Genomic DNA, 13,878 nt, shown 5'->3' with positions numbered 1-13,878 from the left:
TTCCCGGTTTGAACAAATTAAGTCTCCTCAAGTGCAATAATGAGAAATACTGACAAGTACAAATGCCTTGAATCATGAATATCCCAACCCCTTGGGAGAAAGGAATTTTCTTTCTTATTATAAAAACTTGGTTACGGTTGAGGCAGTGAATTCAAGGCAATGGATAGCTCCTTAGACTTCTGTTAACTTTTGGAATGGAAATCACTCTGTCATAACAAAACTAGTACACTTATTAGTATATGCCAGTTAAGTCTGCTGTGGTTTTCCCTTGTATTTGTTTTCCAAGCCTAATTAAGGTGTCTCTTGGCATGAACCCAAACATTGTGGCTCATATGTGGCCAACTTATTCACATTTTAAAGCACAAATATTTGGGAACATAAAAGCTAGATGACTTTTTCATTTGTTTGTTTTTTAAGTTGAATCACTCTGACTTGGTGGAAGGCCTGGTGCTTATTAATATTGACCCATGTGCAAAAGGCTGGATTGACTGGGCAGCCTCCAAGGTAGGATGAGAATAACTATTCCATAACTGGGATGCTTATGCTGACCTATATTGTAGGATTTGCATATGAAATATTTTGAACATTAAAAACTCACACTATATAATTGATTATTGCTTCGGCCTTCCTTTCTTTATCTCCCCACCCAACCGCTCCCAAATGAAGCCCAAAGTAAGATGTAAAGAACACAAAAGTGCACTCATCAGTCTTGAATTCACAGTTGAATGCACAGAATGGGGGATACTTGGCTCAACAATACTGCAAGCGAGAAGGATCTTGGAATTGTTGTAGTTCACAACCTGAATATGAGCCAACAATGTGATGTGGCTGCAAGAAAGGCAAATGCTCTTTTGGGCGGCATTATTAGAAGTATAGCTTCCAAATCCCGTGAAATACTAGTTCCCCTCTACTCAGCACTGGTTAGGCCTCATCTGGAGTACTGCGTCCAGTTCTGGGTGCCACACTTTACGAAGGATGCAGACAAACTGGAGAGGGTTCAGAGGAGGGCAATGAAGATGATCAGGGGACTGGAAACAAGGCCCTGTGGGGAGAGACTGAAAGAACTGGGCATGTTTAGCCTTGTGAAGAGAAGACTGAGAGGAGATATGATAGCGCTCTTCAAGTACTTGAAAGGTTGTCACAGAGAGGAAGGCCAGGATCTCTTCTTGATCATCCCAGAGTGCAGGACACGGACTAAGGGGCTCAAGTTACAGGAAGCCAGATTCCGGCTGAACATCAGGAAAAACTTCCTGACTGTTAGAGCAATACGACAATGGAACCAAGTACCTAGGCAGGTAGTAGGCTCTCCCACACTGGAGGCATTCCAGATGATGCTGGACAGCCATCTGTCAGGGATGCTCTGACTTGGATTCCTGCATTGAGCAGAGGGTTGGACTCAATGGTCTTGTAGGCCCCTTCCAACCCTACTATTCTATGATTCTATGAATATTGAAACGCATTTTGATTCCTTATATTATTGTAGTAGTAGAGATCCCCAGCCATAAAGCTGACATAGAGCCAAATGGTACACAAGCACATGAAGAATGTCAGCACATACTAAAATCGCAAATATATGTGGATGTAACAAGCAGTGAAGATACGCAATGAAATAGTGAAATAGCCCTGATTTATAATAGAATTCTTCAGGTGTTTTCATGTGCATTTTGGCAATTTATGCCTCCTGAGTAAGAACAGCATGAGGGTGGAGTGCTTGTCTACAAGTTTTATGATTCAGATAATAAAGACTAGTATGTTGAGATTAGTCAGCTCTCCTGTAAAATACAGCCAAATTAAATTCTCTGCATTAAGTGCTGTTTTAAGGGTGCAGTCCTATGTGGAGAGGCAGACGCCTCTGAACTCAGAGGCGACCATCTATCTAAAGCACAGTGAGAGAAGTGCAAAGGGGATTGTCTCCTCCACACTCCAGCCGCCCTGCATTCGCAGCTAGATAGCTGATTTTGGCTGTCTAGCAGCAGGATGTCAGATCACAGGGTGGGGAGGCTCGACGACTCATAGGAAACATCGTACTGGCGCTTACACACTCCCCGCCCCTGGGACTGCCCCCTTTTACCTCGCTCCGCACTGCTTTTATGAACGCGGAGTCCAGGGATGATCCGTGCCACCTATGAGGTGGCAGGGGAGGGGAGGTGGTTCTCCGGGAACTGACCAATCCTGTGGCTATCTAACTGCTGACTAGTGGCCATAGGATTGCGCCCTTAGCATATTAAACTTGTAATGTGCATGTATTAGTATCTCATTGTAGAAAATCCTTTATGCTTTGCCTCAATAGGACAGTGTTTAAAAATATTTCTGATAAGAACTTACCCAACTTCAAGCATTGCTTTTGTTGTTACCTTCAAGCCATATTTGTGAATTTATTTTTCTGTCGTTGTTCTGTGTGAGATGCAAGTATGCCAGAATTCAAACCTCTGCTAGGGTAAAATTCATCTACTTGGCTCAAAAATTGGTCTTATGTAACATAACCTGTTCTGTGTACTACAACTGTGCAGTTCTGTGTACTACAATTGTGTAGTGTCACTGCCTGAAATAACTTGAGTTGTCTTTTCAGTTTTCTGGGTGGACAACCAACATTGTGGACCTTGTTCTGGCTCATCATTTTGGTCATGTAAGTTAACTGCAGGATCTAATATTGAATATGTTAATTAATACACTCAGCCTTAAATGCAATTATGAAAGACTTGGTCCTAATCTCAGTAGTTTTTTATAAGAGTAGTGGATATTTAATAGATGTATGTTGACATTCTGCTTCCCCCTCCTCCCTACTTTTGTATTCTGTAACGTTCAGACATTGCTAAACATTCCAGCGGGGGGATATTCACTTTGTGTGTGATCTCCCAGTGTCTCTCTTCTTTATATTTAAAATATTTCTTGGCTGCCTTGCAGGGCAGAAGCCCTCCCAAGGTGGCTTACAGCAATAAAATACATAAAAACAGTGAAAATATTAAAAATATTTTATTTTTATTATATTTATTAAAAACATAAACACAGTAAAATAGCAATAAAAACAATAAAATACAACAATAAATACAGCAATGGCAGTAACAGCAACAGTAGCAGTCTATATGAAGAGAATAATATGTTTTCAAGACCTTCTTAAAAGTCTGCAGTGATGGAGCATGGCAGACCTCTGATGGCAACTTGCCCCAAAAGTGTGGGGCCACTGCAGAAAAGGCCCTCTCACATGTCGTCACCCAACTAACTGCTTTCATGGGTGGGCAAATGAGGAGGGCCTCTCTTTTTTATTTTAAGGTGTAAACAGGTTGATATGGGTGAAGGTGGTCCTTCAACTAACTTGGTCCCAAACCGTTTAAGGCTTTAAAGGTCAAAACCAGCACTTTGAATTGGGCTCAGGAACACACTGGTAACCAGTGCAGCTGGTGCACTATAGGCATTATGTGATTGAATCGCCTTGCCCCCGCCAATACTCAAGCGGACGCATTCTGCACCAGCTGAAGTTTCTGAACCATCTTCAAAGGGAGCCCCACATACAGCGCATTCTTACAGTAGTCCATCCTGGATGTCACTAGTGCGTGGATAACTGAGGCAAGGTCTGTCCTCTCCAGATAGGGCCGTAGGTGGTGTACCAGCCTAAGCAGGTAAAATGCACTCCTGGACACTGCAGCCATCTGGGCTTCCCCAGTTAGCTCACAGTCCAGGAGGACTCCCAGACTGCACACTTGGGTCTTTTAGGGGGAGTGCAACCCCAGTTGTACACCTCCATCCACAGTAGTTGGCTTCCCAACCCACAGTACCTCCATCTTGTCTGGATTACATTTCAGCTTGTTCATCCTCATTCATCCCAAAACAGCCTCCAGACACTGGTTCAAGAGTTCCACAGCCTCCCTGGGATGAGCAAATGGAAACAAGAGGTACTGCTGAGTATCATCCACATACTGCTGACTTTTCAGCCCAGACTTCCTGATGACTTCCCCCAGTGTTTCATGTAGATGTTAAAAAGCATGGGGAACAAGATAGAACCTTGCAGCACCCCACAAGCTGATGGCCATAGGGTGGAAGTCCCCCAGAAGTCCCCCACCACCACCTCTGAGACCACTCCTTAAAAAAAATGACTGGAACCACTTTAAAACCATGCCTCCCAAGCCCAATCCAGATAAACGATCCAGAAGGATACCATGGTCAATGATATCAAAAGCCTCTGAGAGGTCCAGAAGAACCAACAGGGTTGCATGCACGCACCCCACCCCCCCGGACATCCATTTCCTGGCATCATCAACCAGGGTGACCAAGGCTGTTTCCATCCCATAACCAGGCTTGAAACCTGATTGGAATGGTTCTAGATAATCAATTTTATCCAAAACAGCTTGGAGTTGTGAAGCCACCACACGCTCCAGCACGTTGCCCAAGAATGGCAAATTTGACACAATGCTGTAGTTATCTGAAACTTTAGATCATAGGATCTAAATTTATTTTCTTCAACAAGGGCCTCACCACAGCTTGTTTCAAAGCTATGGGGCCCTCACTGTCCCTCAAGGAAGCATTTACCACTACGGAAGTCCAAATATCCAGCCCAAATCTGGCAGATTTCACAAGCCAGGATGGACAGGGATCTAAAGAGCAAGTCATAGGCCTCAGTCCTCCAAGCAGTTTGTCCACATCCTCAGATTGCATAAGCCAAAAGGTATCCATAGCATGACTAGATGGTGTACGAGCACAATCTAATCATGTTATGGTGCACTTCTTTACATCAAGCACTTCTTACAAATGTTTTACACCACTGTGCTTTTGTAACTGAAAGTTTTAGGGCCAAAGTATACATGACAGTAAGGGGCCGCGGTGGCTTAGTGGTTAAGACGCTGAACTGCAGACCGGAAGGTCGGCAGGACAGCAGTTCGAGACCCGAGTGCCGCGTGACGGAGTGAGCTCCTGTCTTCAGTCCCAGCTCCTGCCAACCTAGCAGTTCGAAAGCAAGAAATTGCAAGTAGATAAATAGGTACCGCTTCGGCGGGAAAGGTAACAGCGTTCCATGCACCTCGGTGTTCAGTCATGCCGGCCACATGACCACGGAAGCGTCTTCGGACAGCACTGGCTCTTCGGCTTAGAAATGGAGATGAGCACCACACCCTAGAGTCGGACACGACTGGTTGGGGACACCTTTACCTTTATACATGACAGTAGGAGAGTGATGATGGGAAACAACAGGAGATCAGTTCAGAGATCTCCTGCTGTCACATCTAGTTATGCCCTTAGTGTAGTCTTAGTGTATGTTGCTGCCTTGCTTAATATGATGTCCTCCTAGCATGCCTACTAAATGTTTTTTTTTTTTTTAAAGAGCATGGTTAACAAGGCAACTGATTAGAATATTTGTCACTCTTCACAGGAAGAACTGCAAGCTAATCTGGAGCTGATCCAGACATACAGACTTCATATTGCACAGGACATCAATCAAGAAAACCTTCAGCTCTTTGTCACCTCCTATAACAGGTACATGACTGCATTTGGCTGATATGCTGGCCTGTTTGCTTCTCTCACCCACCACCTTTGAAGGTATAAATAGCTGTGGCAGCAGATGACAAAGCATGTTGGGAAGAGTCCAATATATTTATCGTATGTCACAAAATGCAGATTAAGTTGTATTTCTAGAGAGCCTCCTTCATACGAGATACTTCATGGAAATGGCCTTACCAAATCCTCCTAATTTTTGGCTCTGATTCTCTTGTAATGTTGTTGTATTTGTTGGGCCGTCTTCCCTCAGCCAAATCTCTTATGTTCATTGCTGCATTCTTTTTCTCCTTTCCAGTTTATGAAAACAGCGAGTACAACTGAGCATTCAGTTCAAGGCAGGGGTCATTTGGAAAGAAACTGTCCATCAAGACAGAAGTCTGTGAGGGCGGAAGTAGATGTAATGTGGGAGCTACATGATCAGATCTCCCAGTAACTTGTCTTTTTTTTAAAAACAGCTGTATGTGGGTCTAGGTTTTTGATTCACTAATATGTCTGTGTATGTACACACAGTGATCTTGAAAGAAACAAAGGAACTACTGAGACATCCAATCATATATCTCCCACAGTATGTGCTATCTAAAGCAGGAGTAATATGCACACCCGACTCCATAAAGCAACTTTGCAGGTTCTGTGAACTGATCTTGTAAAATCTCTTATTTTGAGATACGCTTTGTTCCTTTAATGAGCGGTTGGCTCCCTTGATGTCGATAGATGTGGGACTGGAACAATCTAATTAGTTGTGATTTTGTCAGTATTAAATATTGTCAATATTTAAAAAGAAGTTTAGCCCAAGCTTAATAGTTTTGCAGTTGCGCACTTCATAAAATACTTACGCATGCTGACTCCACGAGGCCTCCGTCCCAGAGACATTCTCCACAGTGTTTGCCTATAGCTCTGCCTTTGCCTTCTAGCCGTAGAGATCTGGACATTGAGAGGCCAGTCTTGGGTGTGACTGAAGAGGCATCAAAAACACTCAAGTACGTTGCTCTTGATTACCTTTAAATCCTTGCTTGAAACTTTGTGGAATTTTAAGTTTAGTAACATGCTATTTTCTCTACTCCCCTACTGCCAGTACACCTAGAATCCTTTGAGGTTTCTAGGCTTCCTTTGAGGGCCATAAGAATTTGAATGTAGTCCATCCTGAAAACTGCTTCCGGGGAGGTGGCTGTTTGATGTCCTTGGCCAATCAGTGCAGTGCATTGCTGACTTCTGCCCTAGAACATGCAGAAATAGTTTCCCGCAGGCTCCATTCTAGTGCAAAGATTTGTGAATATGAACAAAATGCAGCGAGTGTGATTCCCCAGATGGTTCACATCTTAACATATATATTTTTGAAAACACTCTGACATCAGGAATTGGTGACCTAGTATAAAGCTGCAGCATTTACCGTGCAGGCAAAGGCTATCAATAAATGCTATCACGATGACTATATATTACCTCCAGTATCATACGCAATATGCCTCTGAAGACCAGTTGTTGGGAAACAGGAGCAGGAGGGAGCTGTAATTACACTCAGGCCCTACTTGTGCACTTCCCATAGGCCAGGGGTGTTGAACTTCTTTCAGCCTGAGGGCCACATTCCATTTTGGAGAAGCTCTTGGGGGCTGCATTCCAGTGGTAGGTTGGGTCAGAGGCAAAACAGGTGAGGCCAAAATATCACACAATGCCAGCCTATTTTAGCTTAATAATATCACAGCCAGCCTTAGGAGAGGCATTTCAGCTTTTTAGAATGGGGAAAAAACTGCACAAAAGCCTGAAAATCACCTGATGATCAATGGTCAGGGAAAAGGGTTGGACTCGGGGAAGGGAACGTGGCCCTGGAGGGCTGAAATTGGTCCCCAGGCTGAAGTTCTGCATTCCTGCCATAGGAATCTGGTTGGCCACTGGGAACAGAATGCTGTATTAAATAAGCCTTTGGTCTGATCCAGCACAGCTCCACTTATGTTCTTATGCTGAAGCATTTGAGGACCTGGTGCATTGTACAGTGATGTGTACAATCTTGTGTATTGTAGATGAGCGATGAGCAAGGCTGGCAAACTGGAAACATGGAGCAGAGCCCTCACTGACATGAATGGGAACTGCACAGGACTATATAGTAGATTATGCCCATGATCTTGGTGTGGAGCTGCTGTACCAACGTCCTGTGCAGTCCTGATTTTAAAATAATGGTGCTCTTACAAAAGAGTAAAACAGAGCAGGATTAATGGCAACAGGATATGGTGCTGCTGTTGTGTGTGCAAACTACAGCTGTATCTTGTGGCTTTTGTACAGGTGTCCTGTCTTATTAGTGGTTGGGGACAGCTCACCTGCAGTTGAAACTGTGGTAAGTGTGCCAGGTTATCTTGTTGTGCTCTCCCTCATACCCATATTCGTTGTTGTTGCATCCCTTGAAGCATCAAAGTAGAATAATTCTGCAAATTTCCCATGACCAGTTGAAGTAGCAGTTCTCAAGTGAGAGACACACTTCCATTCATGTGTTACAATCTGTGATAGACACAGCCATAATTTTGTTTGGCATGGGCATCATTTTCCCTACTTGTATCTGAAAGATGCAAGCAAGGAGTGGAGAATTCAGGCAGAGGGAGGGAACCTTAGCCTCACTGGTGGTGAATATCTGGGCAGGTTTGAACACTTGTATTCTGCCAACTATACATGGGGTGGGGTAATGGTGGTAGCAGGATACTTGTGTTCAGATCCATGCAGATCCTTCTGATGTTATGAAGGCAGCATACATTGAGTGATTTTCTTTTTTGTCTATCAATCTATTTCTTCTCTCTCCAAATTCAAGTAGGTAAAAGAGCATCAGCAATAGCCCTTAGAGATGGGCTGTGTGAACTGGTTTTTGTCTCTTTCTCTCTTGAATTATGTTTGCTACTTTCAAATGAAACTGGCTGCTATAATTGGCTTCTATAAGCTGCATTAGCTTTTGATGTCATAAACCAATTGTGAGCCTTCTCTGAGTCTGCATGTTTGTGCATCCTTCACATGAATGCAAGTTTTGTACCTCTTGGAATGTGGTATATCAGTCCCATCAATAATCTCACCTTGCTTCGTCAGACACTCAAGAGAACTCTCAGTCTTATCTATATCAAAGAAAGGACTGGGACTTTTGTGCTTAAAGTTAGTGATTTACCTCTGCATTTTATTCACAAAGCCCTCTGCTTCTAAATTCTTTATCCCCGTGTATTGCTAGCAAGGTACACAAGTTCTACATCGAGTCCCCACCCTCACTGGATCCTTGGTGAGGACTCTGAATTGTAGCCTGTATGTTTAGATAAATAATGGAGAAAAAATGAAATATTTTCTTGTGCTTTGTAGGTTGAATGCAATTCACGATTGGATCCAACAAATACAACACTCCTGAAGGTAAACAACAGCCATGGGCAGTTGTGTTGTGAGCTACCATTCTAGAGCTCTTTGTGGCTTCCATAGAGATCTTTATATCCCTTTTTGCTGTCCTCCGGTACGAGAGAGGTGAATTGAGGAAATAGGAGCAGCATGCCTGCATTTAAAAGGAAGTATAGGATGGGCTCTGCACTAAATGTCAGCCAGGAATGGGTTTGTTACAGACATGCTTCAAAAAGCTTGTTTCTTCCACATCAAAACCAAGTCCAGAAATGGGGGCTAACCCACTCTTGTATGTATGTATCACATTTTTCGTAGATCTATTTTGTCTTAGTTGGCTCCCAGTCTCAGCATGCCAGGCACTTTATTTCCCTGAAAAAAGTGGAAGTTTTAAAGCTATGTGTGGTGGGAAATAGAGGTCATGTCTCTTCATAACACTAATCCATCAGTTTTACGCTTGGTTTGTGGCTCAGCTTTTTTACCTGAAAGTAATTTAGACCAGTTCCAACTCTCTTTTTCTTTTGCAGATGGCAGACTGTGGAGGGCTGCCTCAGGTTGTTCAGGTGAGCTCTCATTTTAGGGATATCCTCGCTGTGGTTCACTTTAGACTGGCTTCATTTACACTTGAGTCTTAGTGATTTTCTTTTTCTTTTCCAGCCTGGGAAACTGACTGAAGCCTTCAAGTACTTTGTGCAAGGCATGGGCTATAGTAAGTAACCATAATACTACCTTATTTTGGAAAGGGCTAGATTGTGGTTTACCTGCTGGACAGACCCCACTAAACCATTGATATGACTGTTTTTTTTCCATTTAAGAGTCTAGGTGTTCTGCACCACTGGTGACTATACATATTGTTGAACTGAAAGATGGTGTTGTCTAAATTATAGATAAACATTTGTGTATTGTGTTGTGGGTGTTATTGGCCTGAGCTTTCCCATGTAATCAAGCACCACATGGTCACGCAAAGATCAACGTAGTCAGTGCAGAGATCTCCTACCTGATCTTCTGCTATATTATGGCTTCTAAATAATTTGTTCTCTGCTGAGAAGATTTAGATTTGTCCATCTGCCCAAATCCCGCACTGAATGATTGGCAATTTACCTTGGCAAATATAAATTGCCATAATCTAGGCTATAGTAGACCTCTGAAGATAAACTGTTGCAAATTCATAGGGGCTGAAAATTCACACTTGCTGCTCAAGCAGCTTACATTGTTCTAGGCATGTTATGACTACACTAACTGTGTTTCCTGTTCCCTCCCTTATTTCTGCTTCCAGTCCCTTATGTGCAGCTCAGTCACCTGAGCACTGAGTCAGGTACCTTCAAATGTGTCTGGTGTAGTGGAGTTACTTTTTTTCTTTCCCTATGCATTACGCTGATTATAGCATGGCCTGGTGACATTCTGCATTCTAGGCCATCCCACTGTACACTTCATGCAGTACAATTTTGGTAGTGGTTTAATTTGCATTTGGTTGACTGTTGCATGGTTTGTAGCTCTGTGATAATCCACAAATTAAGTGTATGATTTCTGGCTTTTTAAAAAAGCTGTGTTAGCAGTCCCTTATGTATAGTGGGAGAGGACATGGCTGCATTGTCAGGAGTTGTTGGCAGTTGTCCACATCAAGCCTTAAGCATCCTCCCCTTGATCATATACATGCACTTCATTTTTACATCTGTGAATGGAATGATATGTTAAGGAGAACACATTGTTACCAGACCTGGGTTTTGTTCAGACAGCAGAAGTGAAGGGAGCATGGCACTTGAAAGGAAGCACTTGAAGGTGGGAGTGGTACAAAACTAGAAGTAAGCCCAGCAGTTGAAAAGGGAGTTGTATTTGCAGGGAGAATCGGAGGTGTAAAGCGATTTAAGCCCTACTCTCACCTGCTGTTTCTCCTGTACAGACACCTCCACATTCAAGTCACCTCAGCAAATATGGGTTAGGGAAGCTTGAATTTGTTGAGGAAACATTGTTCTATCCTCCTAGTGGCAGCTTCAAGCTATCTATCTATCTATCTATCTATCTATCTATCTATCTATCTATTTTTCGGCATCACCTCTCTTTTACTTGTACTTCATGCTTCTTCCATTTGTAGGATATTTTGAAGTAGCTAACACAATTGCCCATTTCTGGCATTCACTGCCTTTCTTCTTACAGTGCCATCTGCTAGTATGACCAGGCTGATCCGCTCCCGGACCCAGTCATCTTCAAGTGTAGGTTCTGGAGAAAGTACCCAAACACGGTCTCAGACCAGCAACGTGGGAGAGGCAAAAATTGGAATGCCTGAAGCAGCTGATGCCCATGGCACTCCTCAGACTATGGAAGTATCCTGCTAAGCAACCTTGTGTATCCAGACAATCTGTTTTCTTCCCTTCTGAACCCACCCAGTATCCAGTGTTCACCCAGACAAGTGACATTAACTGGTCTTTTTTTTCCCCATAGCTTGTGCCCACCCATCCTATCTGCCACCTCATCACCTGTCTGTCTCTTCGGCATTACTTCTGGTTCTTTCTGTGTAGGCCACAAAAACAAAGGCTGTGTACAAATGTACCTGATAATAGGAGCTGAGGCTATGGGGGTTTGTTTTGCTACTGGGTGAGTGCTGCTTTCCCCCCACTCCCTTTGTTCCTGTACTGTACATACTCAGTACAACTGCTAACATTCCATTGGTGCTAGCGGAGAGAGTTATTGTATATGAGGGTACCGTCCTTTCTCCCGGCTTCCTGTGCTGTGAAACCGTGTGAGAGTGGTGGGTCTCCCCTGTCTTCTTAAAATTCTAATAGCAATTTCTGTGGCTTGTGCACTTAGAACTGCTTTCTAGTTGTGCTTCTGCTAAAGGTTGTTAGGGTTCTTGGCTGCAGCCTTTACAATGTCTTTGGGGTGTGGGTAAAGAGAACTCAAATGTTTTAAAAACTTCAAGGGTGGATATTGAATCCTGTGCTGTCCAAACTCTGGAATGGATCCCAGCATACTGCATAGTTAGTTGACCCTGCTGGAGAGTTTAGGTCTTTCATAGTTGCGTTGAAGAAACAAGAGCCTTTCTTTATTGTAATGCAAAAGGATCTCCCACCAGGGCAGCTGGGCCAAAGATTAAAGTGGACTTTACCAACCTGACGCCCTCCAAATGTGTTTGGACTACCACTTCCATAATCCCCAGCCAGCTAGAGCTACATTATAGTGGCTTTAATGATGGATCTTGATATTTTGGTTTACTTTTACCACCCCGGGGGAAACCAGTGCTTTCCCAAGTTGAAAAAAACCTAAGACCTAGTTAAAGATCTTAATGAAAATATCATACCACAACTGTTCAGTTACAGTAACTTGTGTAATGAAATACAAACAGTTGTTAATCACAATTTTTAAAAGTGAGCTCAAATTGAAAATTTAGAAAAATATTTACAGTTGAAATTAGTAAGGTGAACTCTGTTATATCAAACAGCAGCCTAGAATTCGGCATCATTGATAGAAAATTGAGACTTTTTGTTCTAGGTCCAAATAGCCATGCAATGTTCTGTAATAGAATTCCAGTTTTGATGTAGTAGGCTAACAGTGCAATCCTGTGCATGTCTACTCAGCAGTAAGTTTCACTGAGTTTAGTGGGATTTGTTCCTCAATAAGTGTGTGTAGGATTACAGCCTAAGCCTGCTTCATAATTTTGAATGGATGGGTCAAAAATAGGGAATTATTTGTTCTTGCTGAAAGAGCTGAACTCTGATGCTTTACAATTACAATGCTAATTCTATGAAGGTCTATAATTCTATATGTATGGGGGGACAGTTACCCCCATTTTTGTGGCTAAAAACTGGTATTTTACAACTTCCCTATCCATTACCACTTCTCACCAACCAGAAAATTGCCAAGCATTTCTAGAGATTTACACTGATACTCTGGAAGCGGGCTGATACTAAGAGAAATAGCTTACTTAGCTTAAGAACTAATTATGAAACATGCTGTTCACAATTTGTGGAAATAACCTAATGAGGTGGTCAGCTGAGATTTCAGAATACATCTTGAATTCAGTTTTGGGACATCTGTAGGACCCGTGGCTAGTTCTGTAGCCTTTCCCCAAACCAGATGCATTACTGCAAAAACGTGGTGGTGGTGGTGAATTTAAATGGCGTTTGTGATTTATTCTGTTTGCATCATACAGGCCTTTCGAGCTTATATAAATACTGGTTAAGGAACAGCTTTGATGTACTGTATATTGTAAAAGCGTGCTCTGTTTGAGGCTGCTTTTTTATATTTTTCATGGGCTGATATTAAACTCAATAGTCCAACAAAATCAGTGTTCCTGGTAGAAGTGGGAAGTTGTGCCCTGGGAGCTAAGAAGTTCCAAAACCAAATTGTTCTCTTGAATTCAAAAGGCTGTTGCTTTTCTGCTTTTGGCTGGTTCACAGATGACCAGTTTGCATGTAACAGCCCATGAGTTAAAGAACTCCCCATGGGCTGCTAGGGAGAAGCAGGAGAGACTGGGTGTGCTGCCTGCAGTGCGCCAGCCAGTTCTACTTTTAATCAACAACCTATAAGCCTGTTCGTAGGTTGAGTGTGACATGCGAACCCAGAGCGCTAGGTTGTTCAAGGGCTAAACAAGCCAGCAGTTAACAACACACCATGGGTTAACTGCTGGGTTGTTTAGCTCCTAAACAACCCAGTGCTCTGGGTTCGCATGTCACACTCAACCTATGAATGAGCTGATTGTAAAAGCCGAGGTGTCGGGAGCGCTAGAGGCAGCACGCCTGCTGTCTCGCACTTGTGCATGACAACCCATGTTTTTTTTTAAACCGTGGGCTGTTATGCGTGAGCCAGGTTGAAGTGGGTGATCTGTTAGGAAGTGAGAGAGCTGCTGATGAGAAGGGATATGCAGCTTCTTTTTCATGACATCATGGCAAAATATCTACTTTTCACTGTTGCACATTGGCTCCATAGGGCCGAGATTGGGGGTGGGGTGGGGAATCAGGTTCAGCTCTGTTTCAGGCAGGAGATGGGACTGGGAGATTCTGCCTGAGGGGAAATTCATACCAATTAAATAAAGCTATAATCAAGTCTCATTAA

General features: G+C 43.1%; 1 protein-coding gene across 6 annotated transcripts in view; it reads left to right on the top strand.

The window, feature by feature from the left end:
- NDRG3 (NDRG family member 3) overlaps positions 1-13,878 on the top strand; it is a 55,699-nt gene extending 41,821 nt beyond the window's left edge. For 4 of the 6 annotated variants that reach the window (XM_084853767.1, XM_084853764.1, XM_084853765.1 and 1 more), the window contains 10 exons: positions 418-504; positions 2,570-2,626; positions 5,360-5,463; positions 6,396-6,461; positions 7,756-7,807; positions 8,803-8,850; positions 9,357-9,392; positions 9,487-9,538; positions 10,106-10,144; positions 10,984-13,878. In XM_084853767.1, the coding sequence (XP_084709893.1) occupies positions 418-504; positions 2,570-2,626; positions 5,360-5,463; positions 6,396-6,461; positions 7,756-7,807; positions 8,803-8,850; positions 9,357-9,392; positions 9,487-9,538; positions 10,106-10,144; positions 10,984-11,162 (720 nt within the window). In that variant the 3' untranslated portion in view covers positions 11,163-13,878. The remainder of the gene's footprint in view (positions 1-417; positions 505-2,569; positions 2,627-5,359; positions 5,464-6,395; positions 6,462-7,755; positions 7,808-8,802; positions 8,851-9,356; positions 9,393-9,486; positions 9,539-10,105; positions 10,145-10,983) is intronic. The other 2 variants (XM_084853769.1, XM_084853768.1) reach the window with 1 other exon arrangement.

This window comes from Heloderma suspectum, chromosome 4, assembly GCF_057233095.1.
Source record: "Heloderma suspectum isolate Gila_16-S chromosome 4, 16-S_ref, whole genome shotgun sequence".
In the NCBI taxonomy this organism is placed as follows: domain Eukaryota; kingdom Metazoa; phylum Chordata; class Lepidosauria; order Squamata; family Helodermatidae; genus Heloderma; species Heloderma suspectum.
This window is presented reverse-complemented; position numbering and strand designations above follow the sequence as displayed.